This window comes from Heterodontus francisci, chromosome 31 (genome assembly GCF_036365525.1).
Source record: "Heterodontus francisci isolate sHetFra1 chromosome 31, sHetFra1.hap1, whole genome shotgun sequence".
Lineage (NCBI taxonomy): Eukaryota > Metazoa > Chordata > Chondrichthyes > Heterodontiformes > Heterodontidae > Heterodontus > Heterodontus francisci.
The window spans coordinates 23,497,904-23,522,267 of NC_090401.1; the positions used below are offsets into that span (position 1 = coordinate 23,497,904).

Here is a 24,364-nt window from a genome sequence, read left to right on the forward strand (position 1 = left end):
CCAGCATATGTTGAACCCATAGTCTGGATTCCTAAATTAATGGGGGAAATCCAGGGCAATTGTCTTGTTACATAGCCCTACATAGAATTTACAGCACAGAAACAGGCCATTCCACCCAACAGTTCTACACCAGTATTTGTGCTATATGCCTCAATCACTCCATGTGGTAGCAAGTTCCATATTATAACTGAACTTGGAGTAAAAATGTTTCTCCTGAATTCCTTATTGGATTTATTAGTGACAATTTTATATTTATGGCCTCTAGTTTTGGATTCCCAATATCTACCCTATCAAAATCATTCATAATTTTAAAGACTTCTATCAGGTCACTTCTCATGATGTCTAATGATATCTTCTTATCCAGCTAAAATGCAGTGATAACCAGAATTGGATAACTTATCATGAGCACTGGAGTCTCATTCCCAAAATTGAATTAATGATTCAAAGTCAGTCATGTTTGCATAGCAGCGAGTTTTCTAGAGTGGTTTCAAAAATGTTTGACTAGTTAGGTATGTGAAAATATTGTGTGTAACTATATATAATATATATATTTGTGTGTGTATAATATATTCCTTGTATTTATGATCAGATAGTATGCAAAAATGTTTAAGAAACAGAATACTCCTGTTGTCTGTCATCTGATTAAACAACAGTTAATGGTTTGTCCTATATAAAACTGAATGGAATTACTCTTTAAAACCAATTTTCTTGTCATTTCCATCTGTTTTAGTCAGGGAGATTTTTCAATGTTTGAATCTCAAAGCTAAACTTAGCTGCATAAGACCCAGGGTTTTGACAATTTTAAAATGTGTGACCAGAAGTTTGTATTGGATCAAGGGCAGGAGCTTGACCTATTCTTACACCCAGTCTGATAGATACACTCAAACACACACAGTGGCCTGAATTTTATTTTGGCGCCACACTGTGAGGCAGCGCCCTTTGAACACAGTGGCGAGCCCGCATTCAGCAGCCTCCGCAGAGCCCCCGCAATATTATGCATGGGGTCTCATTTAAATAGAGGGGGCAGAGCGGCTGCTCCCAATGATGTAGAGGGGGCAGTCGCCACGTCCCTGGCAACGGCGACTGGCGCCGCCGTGCAGGCACCGGCGCCATTTTTAAAGGGCCTTAAGCCCTTACAATTAATTTTAATTTTTAAAGGGAAATAATGAGTGATTTTTATTAAATATAAAATTACGTGATGGAGGCCCTTCCCCAACCCCCCCAATGGTCATTTCATTGCCCAAAATGACCATCAATTGATTTTTCAAATACCCGAACTTTCCCCCCCAACCTTCAATCTTTTGCCCTTCAACCCTTTCCCACCATCCCCACATCCAATAAAAATTGATTTCCCCACTCCTCCACCCTTCCTGCCCTGAATTTTTTATTACTCCTCCCTCCCCACCACGTTTTCGCCTCAGAACTCCACGCTGAGTTTCGAGGGCCGAACAGAGGCCGTAAAATCGGTGTGGGACGGCTGCTAAGTTAATTTGAATGTATTTAATGTCAATCTAGATATGGAAATGAAGGGCTCACCACCAGGCAGCGAGGGGGCTGCACTGAGGTCCCCCTGCCGCCGGTAATATGCGGCAGGCCCTTCTCAAAGTCGCGGGTCGAGGTGGGCCTCTCCCTGCAGAATTTTACCAGCCCCGTGCCGTAACCTGCAGCATCAAGGGGCCGGTAAAATTAAGCCCAGTCATTTAATATTCCTAGTGATATCTTTTTGGAACAAAAATTAATTGTAGGAAATTCCCTCATCTTGACTCTGGGCTCCAGATTCTTGCTGTCTGTGCATTAGAAGAAGACAAACATGTATAAAGACAGGGTGAGGTACTTTGTATTCAGGGCAATGGGATTTACCAGCTCACATCTGACAATAACTAACTGAAATCCTTTGCTGGCTGCTTCACAAAAATGATGCTGCATAGCTGTTTCACCCTTATTTCCTGTCTCGCAAGTATGAAAGGGAGGTCACTATGAACCCTGCTATAGTTTTGCTCCAATCTCGATGCTGAGCAGGTGGTAGACTTTAATAGACTTCAATTTGCTGTATCAACAATAGTACCTGTCTGTATTCAATAGAGAACATTGGTTCATTCAGTTGTCATTGTATTCTCCCCCACTGTGAGAATTATAGTTGGTGTGAGCTTTATCCTGATATCCATTTGCAGTTGAAAGCTCCTCAGTAATTCTAGACAGCTGAGGTGTGTCAATGAATATGTTGTAAGCATTACATTTTTAACATTTACCACCTGATAGAGCCTACTTAATCAGTGTTTGTATTCAAATAAAACAGTAAAATTAATTACCAGAGTTGTAAAAATATAGTGGTAATATTCAGTCATCATCCCCATAGACATAGCCTGAAAAGAAGAGAAAAAGTGGTTATAGTTTTAACAGTGCTGATAATGTGCCAGGTTATTGCTGATTTCAAGTTCCCTCCCTCCCCTCTCCTTAGCCTATTCCTCTCCTGAAGGTGATGAGCAGTGCAGAGGATCAGCTCCACAGGCCAAGTGGCCAATATGTATGAACACAGGCAAGGAGTGTAGGTGAACGATTGAACTGTTGGAGTATCACAGCCAAGTTCAAACCTGCCCTCACCAGGTATCCAGATGTGTGCACAGGTCACTGGGAAATGACCAGGAGTTCGAACCATGGCTAATATTTCTGTTCTATGCACAAACACATTGGAGCCAATTGCAATGTTCTCACTGCCTCAGTTTAGATCAGCTAACTCAGCATGCACCAGAAATCACATGCTGGATCCTCTTCATTCAGCAAAATTACAGCACAGAAAGAGGCAACTTAGCCTATTGAAATCTTATTATGCCAAGTCTTCAATGGAGTTCTGCATGTGCATCCCACTTCCCCATATTCTCTTCCTTTTCAAATGCTGCCTTTCCAATTTCCTTTTAAATAATGTTTGAGTATCTGTCTCAATAACCACTTGTGGTAAAACATTCCAGCCTGAGGTTTCCATTCAGTTGAGATGTTTTTTTTGACACATGTCACCCAAAATTAGTGTTACCAGCACAAAGGATCACAAAATTTTAAACGCTAATTACGTACGGTGCAACTTGAGTTTCTGAGACATTTTGCACTAGTTTAAATAACATTGTGCTAGAAGCTGGCCCCACCTACAAAACTGGCCACACCCCCACTTGAATTAATCACCATTGGGAGTTTTCATTAATTGTGCCTTCGTGGAGGCTCCAAAAATTAAGCTAATTGTTAGGTGCAAAAGGCAATCATAGGCACCATTTAAATGCTTTTGAATAAGACACTGCTCCTGTGTACCAATTTAAATAGTAAATGGTTCTGTATTTTTTTAAAAGTCATTTTCAATTATTTAAAATTGGATTACTCACAGGTAGTGGCCCAGACACTCTGATTAAAATGCTTACTCTTTGTGATAAACCAAATTACAACTGTATTAATGAAACTGCACCAAGTTACTATGCTCAAAATATATTTTTAAAGCAAAAATTTTTGTTACAAAATTTGCATTTTAAAACACTGCCCAATTGTGCTAATTCATGACAGATTTTACATTCGGTGGCATGCAAATGATTTGAGCAGAAATTCAAGAGAAAAAAATGCTTCTCAAAACTAGCACAAATCTGGGTGCAATTTGTGCCTGGATAGAAACTCTATCCCTGTGTTCTGACAAATATTGGCAGGAAAAGCAATTGCAGAACTTTGAATAATAATCCTAATTCTGAACATGGCTCCGCCTTGTCCATAGAAATAATAAACTGCTGACATCTACTCACAGCATCAAACAAATGCAGGGGATGGGTGGCGGGAGTACAACAGTATTGTAATAAAATTATTATTTCAGTGCTGGAGTTTAATTCCATTTTAAATCATCAGAAACTAAAATTATGTAATAAAAAGTTGTTAGATTTTGTAACTTACTGCTGCCATTAAACTGGTGTTGCAGATTGGCTGCCCATGAGAGACTGCCCGAATTTCCTTTCCAATTATTTTACACTCAGACAGCACTATGATAATCCATCCCGTTGTTTCATTCATTGACCTTAATAGCAGTGCATTGCGGTGAATGCTACATTCTGTAGCTTCATCTAGTAAACTAGGTGCCAAGAGTGGAAAACATGCAGTTTTCTCTCAAACACCAGAAAGAATTAGTTTGAAAAGGTTTTGAACACACAGAATCTGACTAAGAACAGAAAAAGTAAACACCATTGTGAAAGACCAACACGATGCAAACAAAGTTTTAAACATATCAAAAATGTGAATCTACTGCTGGCTTTGTTGACATAGGTCTTTAGTATTCAATGTAATGTACCCTGCCAGTCAGCCAAAATGAACAACGGCACAAAGCTGCAGTGACAATGAATGGAACTCACTTGTTTCAGGATCTGAGCAGCCATTGTATAGCTACAATCAAATATAATGCGAAACTCCCTGCCTCGCTTCATCTCCTTTAAGAGAGGCCGAGCATCAGTCGAGTCGATGGGAAGTTGACGAATCTTTAGCCGGATATTGTACCTGGAGGGAGCTGTTATCAGCTCCTGCAGACGTATGAGTCCTTCAATAATAAAGCAGAAAAGCTATGTCTGATGTGCAGTATGTCCTGTCAAACTAAGTATACAATTTGCACTGCCCTCCCCATCTGCCCCTTCAAACTTATCTCATCCTTTTCTGACAATATGGGGGTCAAATGAATCATGTGAATTTCAAACCATAACCCAGTGATAAAAGCAAGATTACAAAATTCACTTATTTCACATTACATTAATTTAACAAGAACCAGTTATTTAATGCTGTTGTATTTTATTTTATTTCCAATTTCCCCAGTATTTACAAAAGCCAAAGGTCTTTTTTTGTGTGGCTTTGAATGAAAACTCTGACAGTTTTGGAAATTGCACATAGATCCAGTGTACAAATCACTTCTTTGCTTGACACTGCTGTACCAGGCTGTGCAATAGTACAATGCACTGGCAGACTCTGCATGATGTTCCATGAAGTTGTGTAACAGATACATTTCATACTTTCACATGGAAATTTCCAACTCTCAGCCTGGCTGCTGTGCATGTGGTGGCCAACACCAACCCACAAGGGCCATGTGTCTGGGCAGCTACCATCAGAATGATTCTTCAAACATTTGAGGAATGCCCATTCCAGACATAAAACCACACTTTTGGTATCTTATAGCTGTTCCAGAGCAGCTCTGTCCTGTATCTGGATGCAGGAACGGGATGTCCCACAATATAGCGAGAAGCAATATAGACTCATTGGCACAGTTCTAAAGAGTGTGCAGGGACAGAGGGATCTGGAGGGATTCATGTGCCTAGATCTTTGAAGGTGGTTAGACATATTGAGTGAGTAATTAGCAAAGCATATGAGATCTTGGGCTTTATAAGTAAAGGTATTGAGTATAAAAGCGGGGAAGTTATGCTGAGCCTTTATAAAGCTCCAGTTAGACCACAACAAGAGTAGTGCATCCAATTCTAGTCACCACACTTCAAGAAGGATATGAGGGTCCTTGAGAGGTCACAGAGGAGATTTACCAGAATATTTCCAGGGATGAGGGATTTTCACAACAAAGTTAGAATGGAGAAACTGGGGTTGTTCTCCTTGGAACAAAGGAGATTGAGGGGAGATTTGATGGAGGTGTAAAAAATTATGACAGGTTTAGATAAGGTAGGCAAGGAAAAGCTGTTCCCGTTTGCTGATCACACAAGAATCAAGGGACACAGATTTAAGGTCATGGGCAAGAGATGCTGTGGAGATGTCAGGAAGAACTTTTTTACATAGCAAGTAGTAATGACCTGGAACTCACTGCCCATAAGGGTGGTGGAAGTGAACATGATCAATGATTTCAAAAGTAAAGGATAGGCTCTTGAGAGAAATAAATTTGCAGGGCTATGGGGATAAAGCGGGGGAATGGGACTGACTGGATTGTTCTGCAGTGAGCTGGAATGGACTTAATGGGCTGAATGGCCTCCTTCTGTGCTGTAAGTCCAAGACAAAGAGAAAGGAAGAGGGGAGTGCATAAAGCCAGTTACATGAGGAATATTTTATTTTTAGTAAAACACTAACTCTTACAGCAAGATCACACAGTCATCTGAACATTTGTTTAGCTTAACAGTTTCTTTAAGGATTAAAGCTTTAGAAAAATTTCATAAATGCACTCTTCAAATTCTCAAGTATGTTTATTTTTGCTCTAATTTAGGGTAAGATTGTATGTTCTGTGCTAATACAAAAATCTCATTAAATATGAAATGCACTCACTGGCATTGAAGTGGGAGGAGGGAGCTCTGCAAAATGAATTCTGACACTCTTCAAACACAATGACCAAGGTCAAGAAATAGGTTGTGTACTTAGTAACTTGCAGGAATTCAATCTTTTCTGTTTTGCCTGTTCTTATAAAGTTTTATGTTCTGTTGCCTTTGCCATGGACATAACCAATGCATCTCCATACTACGTAATGCTGCAGGGTGGGTACGGTGGTTCAATTACCACATCCATGATGTGCCAGAATGCCAGGCAGATCCGGAATGCATGTACTATGTAAACAAATATCTCAGAGTTTCAAAAATTCAAAATTAACTTTGCACCTATACCAGTGGATGAACAATTAGACCAGTTATGGCCTCGGATGTTCCACATTCTGATTATGACACTTATTTACTCAAAATAAGAATTGTCAGAAAGCTTTCCCCAAGATAAAAAAAAACTTTAAATGAGTACAGTAAGGCTCAGTACATTGGGAGTCATATGTGGTATTTGGTGGACTCCCACTTCGATGGTGCACAGTACGATCAGTAGAGGAGCAAAGCTTCCAAGGGTGTTGAAGAGGAATTTTCCAGTTTTTTTTTCCTAATTGGCCTTGGGGCATTATCTGGGTTTTTTTTTGCCACACCAGGAGATTACATGGCTGCTGGTGGGTAAGGGGATAATTCTGATGCTTCACACATCATGACTGTGTGGCGCCGGTTTGATAGGCTGGATGGTTTTCTTCTTGCCCACTTTTTTATGTTCATATGTACCATTGATCAACTTAAGAGTGATGTTGGCTGGGAAATAAGAGGAAGTTCAGCTGCTGTCTCATGCCTGGGAATGATGTATGTTGAGAGAGTGCCTGTGATGGGGACAAAGGTCTTGGCTAAACCGGCTAAGAACAGAGGGAAAAGACAATTTAGAGGAGCCCATTCAAATGGATACATTGCCATTGTCACTTCTCTGGCATTTCTACCTACTCTTACAGAGCTTGCTATAGCCATACAATGATTTGCATTTTTGCAGCTTCTTTAATATAGCAATGGATCTACATTGAAGTCAAACAGATGGCAAGTGATAGTGTAAGAGTTAGGAGGAATGACCAAAAGCATATTAAGAGATAGATTTTTGAGGAGTCTCTGAAGTAAGGTGACAAACTTTACAAATAGGGAGTTCCAGAAAGCAGGGCACAGATAGCTGAAGGTTCTACCACCAATGGTATGGGAAGAGGGGTGGGGAAGTGGAGAGAACATAAGAATGTGAGAAATAGGAGCAGGAGTAGACCATATGATCCCTCGAGCCTCCTCCGCCATTCAATATTATCATGGCTGATCTTCTGTTTCAACTCCACTTTCCTGCCTGCTTCCCATGTTCCCAGATTCCCTGAGAGATCAAAAATCTGTCTATCTTAGCCTTATGTACTGAAAGATGGAGCATTCCCCAACTCTCTGGGGTACTGAATTCCAAAGATTCACAACCATTTTAGTGAAGAGCTATTTCCTCATCCCAGTCCTCAATGATTGGCCCCTTATTCTGAGACTGTGCCCCATGTTCGAGATTCCCCAACCAGGGAAAGCAACCTCTCAGTGTCAACTCTGTCAAGCCCCTTCAGAATCTTGTATGTTTCAATGAGATCACTTCTCATTCTTCTAAACTCCAGAGAGTATAGACCCAATGTACTCAGCCTCTCATTAAAGGACAACACTCTCATCCTATCTTCAATGCAAGTATATCCTTCCTTAAATATGGAGACCAAAATTGCACACAGTTCTCCAGGTGTGGTTTCACCAAAGCCCTGTACAATTGCAGCAAGGCTTCCTTATTCCAAAGGAGGGATACATAGGAGGCCAGATGACAGGACCAAATATCCTGCGCAAGGATTTAAGGATGAAGTAGGTTTTAGAGATAAATTGGTGTTAAGCCCATGGGGGAATTTGTAAATCAGGATGAGAATTTTGAATCCAATGTATCAGGGATGGGAATTGAGTGGCAGTCAATGAGTAGCACTCTGGAACTAGGATGTGGGCAGCAAAGTTTGGGGTGAATTGGACTTGGCATGGTGAGAAGCCTGGGAGGCCAGAAAGGAGAGGATTGGAGAAGTAGACTCTGGAAAATAACAAAATCATGGGGAAGAGTTTAACTGGTCATGGGTGAAGTAAGGCCAGATGTGGCTGATGTTACAGAGATGGAAGCAAATTGTCTCAATGATAAAATGGCATAGGAGTTGGGGCAAAGGACTTTGGTGGAAGTTGAGTAAAGTAGCTTTGGCCATCCAAATGCTTATTGAGGGAAGGCCTGATTTATCCACAGTTCCCATGTCCCTGCACAGTGACTGTCATATATACAAATGCAGCAGCTATTCTGTGCCTGCAATATCGATAAATGGCAACGAGATACCTGATCAGATAAGCTGTTCTGTTTTGTGTTGGCTGAGGTAAGAATGTTGGCCATGATATCAGGAAAATCCCTTGTTGTTCCTTAAATAAGATCATTGGATCTTTAACAGTAAACTGGCAGATGGGACCTTAGGTTAACTTCTCAAATAACAAATAGCACCTGTGATAATCTACAATCTCCCAGCACTGTACTCGAATGGCTGTCTAGATAATGAGCTCTCACCAATGCACATCTGTGCAGTTGTCATAATGGATTTGATAGTCAGGGGATAGAAGGCAGTTCTGAAACCGCTGATGTCAGTCTTGCATGATACGTTGCCTGTCTGGTGCCAGTGTAAAGGACACCACTAAATGGATGCAGAACATTTTGCAGGGGTAGGGGAACAACCAGAAGTTGGGGTCCATGTTAGAATCAGTAGCATTGGTTGGAAAAGGTTTGAAGTCCTACAGTGTTTCAGGAGCTAGAGGGAAAAATAGGACCTCAAAGATGATAATCTCTGGATTACTTCCAGTGCCCTGTGCTACTGAGTATAGGAGCACTAAGATAACAGAATGTATGACTGGAGAAATGGTGCGGTGGGAAGGGCTTCAGATTCCTGGGGTACTGGGACCAGTTTGGGGAAGGAGGGCCCTGTGCAAGATAATTGCACCTCAGTATGGATGGAGCCAATATCTTCATGGGGAAGTTAACTTATGCTGTGAGGGAGGGTTTAAGCTAATTTGGCAGCGGGAGGAGCACCAGGATGAAGCATTAGAGACGAGATATAGGGTGCACAGAGGACTGGGACAGCCGAGCTACATTAAGACAAGAAGCAGTTCAGGGAAAGGAGGGATTAGATGGAGGGTGGGGGGAATGGTGGGTACACTAAGATAAATTTGAAGTAAGAGCAAAATATTGTGGATGCAGGAACTCTGAAGTGCATGTAATTAAATGCATGGAGCATGGTAAATAAGGCTGGAGAGTTACAGTGACAAGTAATCACGTGGGATTATGATATAGTGGCAATAATGGAAACCTGGCACAAATAATGGGAGAAATGGACACTTAATATTCCTGACTACAATGTGTTTAGGAAAGATAGGAAAGGAAAGAAAAGAGGGGGTATGTTAGTCTTGATAAATGATACTGTTATAGCAGTGGAAAGGGATGATGTACTTGAGGATTCAAAGATAGAATCTATTTGACTGGAATTCAGGGACAAAAGAGAAGCGATGATGCTGTTGGGTGTATGCTATAGACCACCAGATAGTGGGAACAAGACAGAGGAGCAAAATTGCAGGCAACTTACAAAAAGATGCAAAATCTTTAGAGTAGTGATGATGGGGGAAGAGAAGGGGAGGAATTCCTGAAATTTGTAGAAGAGAACTTTTCTGATCAGTAATGTTTCCAGCTCAACGAGGAAGGAATGAATGCTGGATCTAGTTCTGGGGAGTGAAGTGGGGCAAGTGAAGCATGTAATAGTGGGGGGAGAAGTTGGGAAACAGTGATCACCATATCAGTAGGTTTATATTAGTTAGGGAAAAGAACAAGGAAAAATCAAATGTGTAAATACTCGGCTGGAGGTTGGATAACTTCAGTGAGGTGGAAAGGGATCTGCACAGATGGATTGGAATCAAAGACTGGCAGGTAAAACAGTAAACAAGCAATAGCAAGCCTTCAAAGTGGAGATAGTTCAGATACAGACTGGAAATATTCCCACAAGGAAGGAAGGGCATTGAAAACTAAAACTCCCTAGATGACTAAACATACAGAGATTAAAATGAAACAAATAAAGAAAGCTTATGGTAAATGTCAGGTTCATAATACAGTAGATAACTAACTGAATACAAAAAGTAGAGGAAAACTGAAAAACAAAATAAGAGGGGCAAGGAGATTGTATGAGAATAGATCACTGGCTAACATAAAAGGGAACCCAAAAGTCTTTTATAAACATATAAATAGTAAACATGTAGTCAAAGTAAGGGACCAATTCAGGAGCAAAAAAGGAAATCATCTTGTGAAGGTAGAGGTCCTGGTTGAAGTATGCAGTGAGTACTTTGCATCTGTCTTCACTAAAAATGTAAAATAAAGGAAGAGTAATTAGAGAAATTGGATAAGATAAAATAAATAAAGAGAAGGTACTTAAAAGGTTGGCAGCACTCAAAGTAGAAAAGTCATCTACGTTGGATGGAATGCATTTTAGATTGATCTGGCAAGTAAGGAAATTGCAGAGTCACTGGCCACAATCTTCCAATCCTCCCTACATTTGAGACTGGTGTCAGAGGACTAAAGGCTTGCAAATGTTACACCACTGTTCGAAAAAGGAGAGACGGATAAAGCCAGCAAATACAGACCAGGCAGCCTAACGTCAGTGGTGGAAAAACTTTTAGAGACAATAATTTGGAACAAAATTAATTGGTACTTAGAAAAATATGGGTTACTAAATGAAAGCCAGCATAGATTTCTTAAAGACAAATTGTATTTGACTAACTTGATTAAGTTCTTTGATGAAGAAATGGAGAGGGTTGATGAGAGTAGTTTTTAAAAATTCATTCATGGGATGTGGGCATCGCTGGCTAGACCAGCATTTATTGTCCATCCCTAATTGCTATTGAGGAGGTGGTGGTGAGCTGCCTTCTTGAACTGCTGCAGTCCATGTGGGGTAGGTACACCCACAGTGCTGTTAAGAAGGGAGTTCCAGAATTTTGACCCAGTGACAGTGAAGGAATGGCGATATAGTTCCAAGTCAGGATGGTGTGTGGCTTGGAGGGGAATTTGCAAGTGGTGGTGTTCCCATGCATTTGCTGCCCTTGTCCTTCTTGGGGATAGAGGTCGCGGGTTTGGAAGGTTCTGTCTAAGGAGCCTTGGTGCGTTGCTGCAGTGCATCTTGTAGGTACAGACTGCTGCCACTGTGCGTCGGTGGTGGAGGGAGTGAATGTTTGTAGATGGGGTGCCAATCAAGTGGGCTTCTTTGTCTTGGATGGTGTTGAGCTTCTTGAGTGTTGTTTGAGCTGCACCCATCCAGGCAAGTGGAGAGTATTTCATCACACTCCTGACTTGTGCCTTGTGGATGATGGACATTGGGGAGTCAGGAGGTGAGTTACTCACTGCGAGACTCCTAGCCTCTGGCCTGCTCTTGTAGCCATGGTATTTATATGGCTATTCCAGTTCAGTTTCTAGTCAGTGGTAATTCCTAGGATGTTTATAGTGGGGGGTTCAACGATTGTAATGTCAAGGGGAAATGGTTAGATTCTCTCTTGTTGGAGATGGTCATTGCCTGGCATTTATGTGGCGCAAATGTTATTTGCCACTTATCAGCCCAAGCCTGGATATTGTCCAGGTCTAGCTGCATGTCTACACCGACTGCTTCCGTATCTGAGGAGTCGCAAATGGTGCTGAACATTGTGCAATCATCAGCGAACATCCCCACTTTTGACCTTAAGGAAGGTCATTGATGAAGCAGCTGAAGATGGTTGGGCCGAGGACACTACCCTGAGGAATACCTGCGGTGATGTCCTGGAGCTGAGATGATTGACCTCCAACAGCACAACCACAATCACCTTCCTTTGTGCTAGATACGACTCCAACTAGCAGAGAGTTTTCCCCTGATTTCCATTGACTCCAGTTTTGCCAGGATTCCTTGATGCCATATTCGGTCAAATGCTGCCTTGTCAAGGGCAGTCACTCTCACTTCACCTCTGAAGTTCACCTCTTTTGTCCATGTTTGAATCAAGGCTGTAATGAGGTCAGGAGCTGAGTGGCCCTGATGGAACCCAAACTGAGCATCACTGAGCAGGTTATTGCTAAGCAAGTGCTGCTTGATAGCACTGTTGACGACACCTTCCATCACTTTACTGACGATTGAGAGTAGACAGATGGGGTGGTAATTGGCTGGGTTGGCTTTTTGTGTACAGGACATACCTAGTGTGGGTGATGTATATAGATTCATTAAGGCACTTGATAAAATACACCATAATAGACCTGTGAGCATAATTGATGCCCATGGAAGTAAATGGGCAGTGGTTGCGTGGATACATAATTGACTAAGAGACAGAAAGCAGGGAGTCATGGCGAGCAGTTCTTTTTCATACTGAAGGGAACTGTACAGTGGCCTCCCCAGGAATCGGTGTTGGGACCACTGCTCTTTTCGATATATATTAATAACCTGGACTTGGGTGTACAGGGTGTAATTTCAATGTTTGCACATGACACGAAACTCAGAAATGTGGGAAGGATAATAACAGAATTCAGGAGAGAATAGACACACTAGCGAAACGGGCAGACACATGGCAGATGCAATTTAATGCAGAGAAGTGTGAAGTGATTCATTTTAGTAGGAAGAATGAGGAGAGCCACATAAACTAAGTGGTACAACTTCAAAGAGAGACTGGGGAGGGGATATAGATACACAAGTCTTTGAAAGTGGCAGGCCAGGTTGAGAAGGCTGTTTAAACAAGGATATTGGATTTTGGCTTTATAAACAGAGATATAGAGTACAGAAGCAAGAACGTTATGATAAAACTTTCTAAAACACTAGTTAGGCCACAAGCTGGAGTATTGTGCACAGTTCTGGGCACCACACTTTAGGAATGATGTCAAGGCCTTAGAGACAGTGAAGAAGAGATTTACTAGAATGGTACCAGGAATGAAAGACTTTACTTACATGCAGAGATTAGAGAAACTGGGTTTTTTCCTCCTAGAGCAGAAAGGTTAGGGGAGATTTGATAGAGATGTTCAAAATCATGACAGATGTTGATAGGATGAATAAGGATAAATTGTTTCCAATAGCAGGTAAGAGCAGGGGAGTGAGACTAATTGGATTGCTCTTTCAATGAGCTGGTACAAGGATGATGGGCCAAATGACTACCTTCTGTGGTGCATTATTTTATGATTGTATTCTACAATTTAACCCCACCCCATCTCATACACACACACACCCCTCCATTTACTCATAATTACAGCTCTTGCCTTACCAGTGCTATCGTCATAAACCACAGTTGCTGTCCTCCATTTCAGAAACTGCACAAGGTCCAGAATAGCATGGCTGAGAGAAGAATAGTCAGGATAAAAGTTGGTATAGAAAGAGTCCCTGTTGTCCATGGGATGGTGTTTCCATCGGATTTGGATGTGAGGGACTTCCAGTGCGTTGCAAATAGATTGAACAGCATTAGACGAGGAGCTGTGAGAAGGCCCAAATATTGCAACCACTCCTAATGAGAGCTGATCACAGGCTGAATGAAAAAGAATCAGAATCATCAACAGTGACAGGTATGTGTTGAGAGAATGACACCCCAATGGATCTTTTACAACATCAGTTACAAGGAATTCTCATTAAGATCTACTTTTGTTGACTTCAGCATCGAGGGAATTAGCTTGGAGGAGGTAATACATATGAGGAAAGATGAGTTAATGTGCAGCTTGCTTATTTATATTAAAATAATTACAATCAATTTTCTTCCACTTTCTCTTGAAGCTGTTGACCCATCCCCCAGACAAATATTCTTCATGAATGCAGCTAGACAGTGCATGTTGGCAAGCTGAGCCTGGTCTTGACTTCAACAGGCTTTGTAAATGGATTGTGATGATCGATTCTGGTTTGGATTTCTAGTGAATTTGTCAACTACTATCACCCTAACATTGTCTCATTCACAGATTAACCTGAGTAGCAAGTAGACCTGGAGCCAGATACTGATCATACCTGAATATCATTCAGGCTGAAGTGAAAACTTGCTAAACTCAGATTTCAAATTGTTTATTAACCCAGCTGCAAAAGTGTTAGTTCAGGGTGGAAAAATTTGATTCCGTGTTGTGGTGCTGTAACTAAACATTTCTTTTGTTGCTTTTTTGGGGGAACTCTATTTAAGTTGCATATGGGAATCCTCAGCCTCATTAGATTTAACATTACAACCAATACAACTAATGGCTAGACTTACCTCGAATTAAATGTTTTCTTCCTCTTAATAAGATTCCTGTGATAACAGTATGGAGCTGGAAGGTGGCAAAGTTTGATACATGCATTCCCACAAAACTTTAACTTTGATCACAAACTCAAACTGAGGTTTGCTTTTTCAGCTGGGTGGTATTAACTTAGTCATAGTTTCGCCATTTTATTCCCCTCTGGTTTCTAAAAGTTACATGTCCCTGTTAATATGGCTCTCAATTGACTACAGTGAGGCACATGAGAGCAGTTCAAGGATGATTTCCCTCTTCCTTTTTTAAAGAGGAGACGTGGGGCAGGATTTTCACTGAGGGCTTCAGATCACTGCCATCAGGCTCAAACGGGAATCAGAAGCCCTCACTGTGTGGGAAACAGTCACTCACCTGTGATTTTACTGGAATTGGCCAATTACTGGCCATTGTGCAGGCTTGCTGTACAAGAAAGGATGGCAGGCAGGCTCTTGAAGCTGGAGGGCCAGTAGGAGGTCCTCCAGCTTTGAAGCTGCAGCAGCATGTCATTGCAGGTAAGTGAGGGAGAGGGTGCCCCAAGATGGAAGTGCCATCTCTCCATCTTTTTCAAATTAAAAAAAATCCAGTAGCTGTGCCACCACTGTGGGGGAGATGCCTGCACAGGGCGTCCTGTGGCTGTAGCTGAACTCAGGCATGTGGGGTGGGGGGGGGGGGGGGTGGGGCCCCATAAGCCTGCATGGAGTGCTGGCTCCACTGGCCTGCTGCTGGGAGGCTACCTCCAGGTGGCAGCACTATCCCCTGCTGCCTGCGGGGACCTGGAGACTGACTGGAAAATCCCAGTTGGCCTCCAACAATTGGCCTTAAGTGGACATTAACAGGGTCAGTTGGCTACTTGCCATCCTTCCATCCCGCCTCTGGGAAAATGGCCCAAGGGTGGGAGGGGGAACCAGCACAGTGGCTGGCAGAGCTAATGTTAGTGCCCACCTGTCTCCGTGCCCGCCCCAGCAAGGCCTAAATGTCCTGCCCCTGGTCTTTTCTTGGCACAGAGATATTGAATTCAAAAGGGCATGGAGTTAAACCTACATCTTGTCACTCTGTGTCACCATGCATTGGGGTTCCCATGTGCTCCAGCTAGTTTTGGATCATTTTCAATGTTGCCTGTGGCTGTGAATGGGAATGGTAACTATTGCATGTCATTGGTGCATAATGACAATCATGTTGAAGGATTAACTGAGCTTTTAACCAGCAGTCATGGGTAGTTGTTGCCAGCACATATTATAAGCTAGGTAACAGTGCAGTTGAAATGAAAAGCTTTCACCAGTGTCATCCAAGTTAAGGAAGCAAAAAAAGTCATCAGGGGCCCTCTTGCTGATCCTGTTCCAAAGGTCACTCTTTGTGAAAACTTCATTTGATGGCAGGATCTACTGTAATTCTCCCCTACATTTCCTGCTGACACGCATGCAAAGGTGAATACAACAGTACACAGCACAGCAAGAAACACCCTTTAGATCAGGGACTTACCTTTTCTGGATGCCTCAAAACTATCATAGATGTTTATTCTTTGAATGTCGTATGTCAGGGTGGTGTTGGGAAGCAGCGTCCTGTTCCTGTTGATGTTATTGACAGCAAATTTGAAGGCCAGCTCTTCTGCTCCCACCGTGCCACCTTCCACTAATTCAAAGATCCCTCCTGTGCCAGAAAAACAAACCATCATTCAACACAGTCTGTGTGCCTCTCATGGAATTGGTTGCAGGTAGGAGAGAGTAGATTTTCTCTGATCATTAAACACTGGAAACATCGTATACGCAGTGGGAGGATTTTCCCTGGCTATTATTTTGAGTGAATTTGTAAACCTGTTCTTTTGCTATTGATAGTGTACAAAGGTAATGCTCCCACCATTTTTATGCTGGCAAATATTGATCACAGGTTCTGCCATGAATCTTCACACTGTCAGTTCACTTCACTGAGAGCTGGGATCAAATGCATCCCTGCCTGAGACAGGAGGGGAATAGAGATCTCTTTTTCTTTCTGACTGATGTAGAGTCCGAAGGCAATTTAGTATGGGGCAGTCCCATTTGGCACTGCAATTTCAGTTACTCGAAATCACAAGGATGGCAGGTATGAGAAACAGTCACACTGCGCAGGATTTTATCTGGGCTACGGGGGTCTCAGCCACCGACTGAAGTGCTGGCGAGAGCCCCCCTGTTGCCTCCTGTGGGGATGGCCCGCCCTATTATGTGCCAATTGGGCACTGAGGTAGACAGTGGAAAGCCTTCCCCAGGATTAAGGACCCCAGCGATGGACATCCCGCCTGCTGAGAGCTGCTGGCCTCTGATTGGCCAGCAGCTCTTTCACTGAGGTGGTGGATGCTGCCGGTAATGGACCCACCAGAGGCAAGGATTCCAGGCCACAGGTGAGTCAGGATGGGAGCGGTTTTGTGCTGTGGGCTCGTGGAGGAGGGGGGTGTAGGGAGGTGGCTCTCAGCGGGCTGCTCCTTCCCGATGCCGGATCCCTCGATCAGGCACGAAGTGCCTTTTAACGAAGGAACCCCTCCCCCCTCCCATTCCAGCCCTGAGCTAGGAAGCAACCCACATGGGTTTTCTTGCCATGCTCCCACTGCGGCAACAGGCCCACCCACAGCTGGGCTGATACCGGCAGGGGTGGGAAGACACCCTTAATTGGGCATTAATTTCCCACTTAAGGGCCTCAATTGGCAGCTGTGCAGAAGGCCAGAGTTGTCGCAGAGGAGAACATAAAATCCCGCCCCCCCCCCCCCCCCCCCCACCCTGTTAAGGGTATTCTCCAGAGGCTGGCATTCAAGCACCTAGGGCGGCATAGTGGTGCAGTGGTTAGCACCGCAGCCTCACAGTTCCAGGGACCCGGGTTCGATTCCGGGTACTGCCTGTGTGGAGTTTGCAAGTTCTCCCTGTGTCTGCATGGGTTTTCTCCGGGTGCTCTGGTTTCCTCCCACAAGCCAAAAGACTTGCAGGTTGATAGGTAAATTGGCCATTATAAATTGTCACTAGTATAGGTAGGTGGTAGGGAAATATAGGGACAGGTGGGGATGTTTGGTAGGAATATGGGATTAGTGTAGGATTAGTATAAATGGGTGGTTGATGTTCGGCACAGACTCGGTGGGCCGAAGGGCCTGTTTCAGTGCTGTATCTCTAATCTAATCTAATCATTTGGGGCTGGGGCAGAGGGAGTTTTATTTTGCATTCACCAGTGCTATACCTAAAGTGGCTGGGCATGCTTGATGCTGAGACTTTGATGCCTATTTTTGTTATGCAAGGGTATTAAGGGTTACAGGACCAATGCAGGTAGATGGAGTTAAGATACAGATCAGCCATGATCTAATTTAATAGCGGAGCAGGTTCAAGAGGCTGAATGGCCTACTGCTGTTCCTAATGTTCCTAAAATGTGTTCCATTCCTAACACTGACATCGCTGACTTCAATGATTACAAATATGAGACCTGAATCAATAGTCTTATCTCTCTACAGATCTTTTCTGGTTTTGTCTTTGAAAGCATAATGTACTTGGTTAGATTAAACCATTAGTTGTTCAAAATTATAGTGGGAGAATGTTAACCCATCAGGGCTGGGGTGGAGGTGATGCTGGAACAGACGGGTGGCAGGGTTAAAAGCTACAAAATGGGAAATCCCCACCATAACCCGCTTACAACCAGCCCACATCCAGATTTAACTGAGGTGAGTCAGAGGGGTGCACCGAATGGCCTAGTCCTGCTCCTTTTCTTTTAATGTTCTTTTGATGTATATTGAACCATGATGTATATGACACCAACACAAAGGAGAAGTGGATGACAATGTGTTGAGACCAAGAACAGTTTTAGCAATTTAAGAAATAAACTTTATGAAAGTTTTCTCCAAAATATTTAGAAAGTAATGTTGGGAATTGGCTTCATTATCAACATGACAGTGAAGGGGTTACATTAAATGTGAATAGCCTTTATACAAACTGACCATACTTTTATTAAAGCCACGAAATTTTCTGCTTATAAGTGGTATTTTTAATTTTGTCTTGTATGGTAATTAATCAAGCTGCTGTCACCAATTAAAAGTATCTTAACTCATCATAACAAGCAATTTCTCATTAAGAGTGGAGCAATAGAAAACAGTACAAAATGCACTGATGAACAGAATGAATAATACAATAGGCAGAAAAGTCTCCCAGGAGAACAAAGCATTTTTTTTAAATTGGATTTGTCCCTGTATTCAGAAATTAAGCCATTTCACTGATCTCAGAAAGAGATAGCTCACATGTGCCAATGCAGCTTAAAGCTAACTGGTAGGTTTATGTCTACTGTTCCTCACTAAGTGAGTTGTTGTACCTGGGTTTGCTGTGTGAGGATGGAACAGTGAAAAAAGGTCAACGCACTCTTTCCAATAGGAGGGAAGAAAAATTGGGGAAAGTTGCGTTGTAGCAGGCTGCTTTTGCAGGGTCAGGCATTTTGGAAGCAATCTAATTCCATACACCTAGGCCCAACCATCTTCTTCTGCTTCATCAATGACCTTCCTTCAATCATAAGGTCAGAAGCGGGGATGTTCGCTGATGATTGCACAATGTTCAGCACCATTCGTGACTCCTCAGATACTGAAACAGTCTGTGTAGAAATGCAGCAAGACCTGGACAATATCCAGGCTTGGTCTGATAAGTGGCAAGTGACATTTGTGCCACACAAGTGCCAGGCAATGACCATCTCCAACAAGAGAGAATCTAACCATTTCCCTTTGACATTCAATGGCATTACGATTACTGAATCCCCCACTATCAAATCCTGGGGATTACCATTGACTAGAAACTGAACTGGAGTAGCCATACAAATACCGTGGCTGCAAGAGCAGGTCAGAGGCTAGGAATCCTGCGGTGAGTAACTCACCTCCTGACTCCCCAAAGCCTGTCCACCATCTACAAAGCACAAGTCAGAAGTGTGATGGAATACATCTTGCCTGGATGGGTGCAGCTCCAACAACACTCAAGAAGCTTGACACTATCCAGGACAAAGCAGCCCGCTTGATTGGCACCTCATCCACCTACATTCACTCCCTCCACCAGCGACGCACAATGCAGCAGTGTGTACCATCTACAAAATGCACTACAGCAATGCACCAAGGCTCCTTAGACAACACCTCCAAACCCATGCCCTCTATCACCGAGAAGGGCAAGGGCAGCAAATGCATGGGAACACCACTACCTGTAAGTTCCCCTCCAAGCCTCACACCATCCTGTCTTGGAACTATATCACCGTTCCTTCACTGTTGCTGGGTCAAAATCCTGGAACTCCCTTCCTAATAGCACTGTGGGTGTACCTACCCCACATGGTCTGCAGCGGTTCAAGAAGGCAGCTCACCACCACCTTCTCAATGGCAATTAGGGATGGGCAATAAATGCTGGCCTAGCCAGCGAAGCCCACATCCCCATGAAAGAATTTTTAAAAACCCTCGCAATCAGCTTGGAATTGGTACATGTGTGGAGGAAGAGGGAGAACCAAAGCCCAATAGGCATAGATAGGCAGATGAAAGAAAGGAAGAGAAAGAAAGGGATGGAGAGCATTTAAATTCTGTTCTTCACATCTCCAGAACATTCCAAAGCGCCTTTTGATGTACAACTACTATTGTAATATAGGCAAACACTGTAAAGTGAATGTCTTGTGTCACGCAGGCCCCCACCTGCCAAGAATGAGGCACACATTATTTCGCAGTATGAGCAATAAAACTTAAAATTGCTGCTGGGAAGAAAAGAGGGCCGATCACAAGGAATTGCCAGGCCCCTCGCCTACTAGCAGACTGTGTTGGAACAAAGGAACCAGTCCCTGATTCTCCAATAAACAGAAGACCTGGTCAGACCAGTTTAGTCACATGATTAGTCACATGAATGGGCGGCACAGTGGCGCAGTGGTTAGCACCGCAGCCTCACAGCTCCAGCAACCCAGGTTCAATTCTGGGTACTGCCTGTGTGGAGTTTGCAAGTTCTCCCTGTGTCTGCGTGGGCTTCCTCCGGGTGCTCCGGTTTCCTCCCACATGCCAAAGACTTGCAGGTTGATAGGTAAATTGGCCATTATAAATTGCCCCTAGTATAGGTAGGTGGTATGGAAATATAGGAACAGGTAGGGATGTGGTATATGGAATTAGTATAGGGTTAGTATAAATGGGTGGTTGATGGGCGGCACAGACTCGGTGGGCTGAAGGGCCTGTTTCAGTGCTGTATCTCTAAAATTAACTGGCGGTTGGTGTTTTTTGACTTTGAACTTGCCACAGAGTTTTAAAACTCAGAAAGCTCTTTGCTCCTGAACTGAGAACATCTCTCTCCTGTCTGCTCATCTCTTTCTCACAAACTGAAGACCCATTGAAGACATATGAACCAAGAAAGGAAAGTCTCCTATAGTGAACAAGGTTTAAGAAGAATACCGGGCCCCAACGAAAAGCAAGACTACCTACAAAAGGACGACAGTGACCTCGAAGCACAGTAACAAGAAACTCTTCTGATATTGCCTCAAACCTCTCTACTTTATTTTTTTCTTCTGCTCTTTTCTGTCTCTATTTGCATGTGCGCATTGCGTACGCATGCTAGCATGGGTGCGTGTGCATAGGCATTAACCGAATTAGAGTTTAAGTTTTTAATAAATTTCACTCTTCTTGTTTAAACCTAAGAATGTCTGTTTGTGCTAATTTCTTTGTCTTATAATTGGAAAGAGGTGAACAAGGATTCACCAAAGGGGAGCTCAAAACACAGTGCGTTTAAAATTAAACCCTGTTACAATAAGACCAGGTGAAGGCTAAAAGGGACCCCTAGACCTGGTCGTAACTCATGATTGTATGTGTGGGCTTGAGTATTAGAGACTATATGGTACTTGGAAGAGAAACTGAAAGTAGCTTTGTGTTTTGTGGAAAACACCTGACCTGGGGGCTGTTGTAAGGTCAGATAGGCATATGCTGCAGCAGTGAACAGAAGTCTTTATTAAAGCTTGTTAAGTCTTTGTTAAAGTTAAAGCTGTGACTTCAAGACTGATTCTTTCGGCCTGAGATGTGACAGTGAAATATCTGATTATTGAGCTTGTAAATTCAAAGAGCTAAGAAGGTAAGAAAAGATGGAACATAAAAGGCCATTCAGCTTACTAAGCTTGTTCCCTTCACAGAGAGCATTTTCTTGAAATCAACCCAACCCATTCCATCATAGGCCAATGTGCCAAATAAGGTCATTTTATGCTCTGCTTGAAATATTTGTTATTGGTTGTTTTGATTTAATAATGGATGTGTTATCTAAGAAGTTACGATGACAAGTTCTGTATGAATTATGTCCAGAAAGAACAGATTTGGTAAAATGCACATCTCTGGTGCTCTATTAATAGCTATTTAAATTCAAGGAAAATACTGGGATCTCGGATAAGAGACATGAGGACAGATATAGTCAAAGACCAATGGAGTTGAAGTGCAGAAATGGTGCAATTCAATATGATTTTTCAGAAATTTGTAGATATGAAAATTATGCTTAATAGATGCAGCAGCATGTAGTAATTATGTATATGAACATTTATTGATCCAAACTGTAATTAAATATAAATAATAAAATTAAACTAAAACAATCAGGTAATGTTCCTGCCTTCTGGGAGAAATTAAGGCAACACTCATGCATTGTAATCGCTTGGAAATTTGAATGCAGGGACTTCTCAGGGTCAGCCATCCTCCGCCCCCAGCAGCCTCTCCTCCCATCCCCAAGATGCATTTAAACACTAATTGCTTGAGTCTGGTGATCAGTGTGTACAAAGCTTCTCACTTTCAAACAGCTTGGAGAGGTCTGGAATGAAGGTGGTCACAATTAGCGCCACTGACTGAGTGAGCACAATCTCTATGAGATTGCAATGAAACCGTAAAGATTAAATATTAAGGAGACCAAACAGAGCAGCCAGGTGAATACAAATCCTCAGCAGTGATTGCTGATGCTTTGCCTAGGGAATGTAAAACTGAAAATAAGTATGATACCACATATACTTGCTATATTTTGTTTTTACTGCATGAACAATTAATTTTCATATTAAATATTTACTTTTCCCATTATTTGCAGCCAAACCTTTTTTTATATTCTAAAGCAATTTGAGGGGGTGGTGGATTAGCTTTCAGTAGGAATGGCTCACTGACTATGGTCCCAAAGCCACTCTGATTTCCAGTTGTTTTAGAACCTTACTTTCAGGCCAGTCCTGTCAGAACAATAAAGCTCATTAATGAGAACCACCACAAAACAAAGATCTTGGGCAGGAAGAGAGGGAATTAATTAGGCTAATGATAATGCAAAGATTTTAAAGCTAGGATCCATGTGGGAATCCTATGTGGCCCTCGAAGGAATTCCAGGGTGCCTGAGGTCATTGGATTTCAATAATTTTCTATGACGTGTTTTCACAAAGCTAACAGTGGGGCAGCACAACTCATGCAGCAACTATTGAACCACACATTTGCCTCTCAGCTCAATTTGCTTTGCCATTTGCCCAGTAAATTCTAACCCATTGTCTTTCAGAAAGTCGGGCAGAGATCACTAGGTGTTTCAACATTTGCAAGAGAACTCCCATGCGGAAAAGTTTGCAAACCCATGGGGTAGAAAGAAATAGATGCAAAGTGTTGCCTTACTGGTTGAGAATCAATGTTTATCTCAGATGCTATGGTGAAATGTTGGGTGGGTGTTGTAACAAACTAATTTTTTATTCTGAAGATGAAGGTAACGCGTGAATGAGCTTTTCATTATCTTAAGCACTTTTTATAGATTGTAATGTTAGGATCTGAGCGAATTTTTGAGCTGACCGTATCTGATTTGGATTACAGTAATTCTGTTAATGAATGCAGCAGAGCTGTGATTGCTGCTTTTCAGCTAAAAAGTTAAAAGCTAATCCTTGTTACAAATTCTGCGAACCTAATGGAGTTTTTTTCGAGCTTCTATAGGATGAAACAGGACCTAAAACTGAATAAAACTACCTCATGAATGATGTTATCAGGGCATGATTTCAAAGTTGTAATCTTATTGGAGGTCAAGAGGGAGGTAGAGTGTATGTGTTTCTTGGTGTCCCTTCAAGTAGGGGAGCAGCAATCCTCTTTTGCTGTGCTCAATTGTTAATAAGGTAATATTTTTGTGTATGTTTGATCTTTCATGAGACTGGATAATGTGCTGGGAGAGAACACAGCCTTTCACCTCCAGGATTTGTGCTGAATTCATCCTTGGTTTGGGAAATAAGCTTCTCTTCTCTCCTGAAGTGTAAGGGACCTAAGCTAAATAAATGTGGCACAGCTCATAGCTGCTGATTGTATGCAATGTCAGGAATGCAGGACTACCAGGGAGTTGTAGGAGTGTTGAGCACAGAACAGGGAGGTGGCAACATGCTTCTGAACTACCTTAGAGAGAAAAGGAATATTAGAGATGTAGTGGTAGTTTCAGAAGTTGGACTAGCCAAAGGTAGACTTTTTGGAGAGGTGGTGATGATTGTGATTTTGAAAAGGAGATAGGAGGAGCCTGCACAAAGCCAGCCATTTACAATATGATCCAGCAAGATAGTTGAATGGTTGGGATTGGATGGGGACGAGATCAAGGATCTTGTGGCAGATTTCATGGAAGTGATAAGTTTGGAGATAATGGGGGTGACATGGAAAAGACACTGTCAAGTGAGTAGACATCAGGGCTTGGCTCAGTGAAGGACTGAGGGGTGGTGACGGGCCGGTGGTGGATATCGGCAACTGCACAGATGCTTTGACTTTGAGGCAAAGAAATCCTCATGCTCCTTGCAGTCAAGGGTCAAAATCATAAGCCTCAATTCCCGGAAGCAAGTCTGGGTCAGA

At 42.6% G+C, this 24,364-nt stretch overlaps 1 protein-coding gene across 1 annotated transcript in view; it reads right to left on the reverse strand.

Annotated features, from left to right (window-relative positions):
• grik3 (glutamate ionotropic receptor kainate type subunit 3) overlaps positions 1-24,364 on the reverse strand; it is a 561,495-nt gene that overhangs the window by 361,158 nt on the left and 175,973 nt on the right. The window contains exons 2-5 of the mRNA XM_068011169.1: positions 16,051-16,218; positions 13,596-13,853; positions 4,371-4,552; positions 2,310-2,363 (exon numbers count right to left, since the gene is read on the reverse strand). Of these exons, the coding sequence (XP_067867270.1) occupies positions 2,310-2,363; positions 4,371-4,552; positions 13,596-13,853; positions 16,051-16,218 (662 nt within the window). The remainder of the gene's footprint in view (positions 1-2,309; positions 2,364-4,370; positions 4,553-13,595; positions 13,854-16,050; positions 16,219-24,364) is intronic.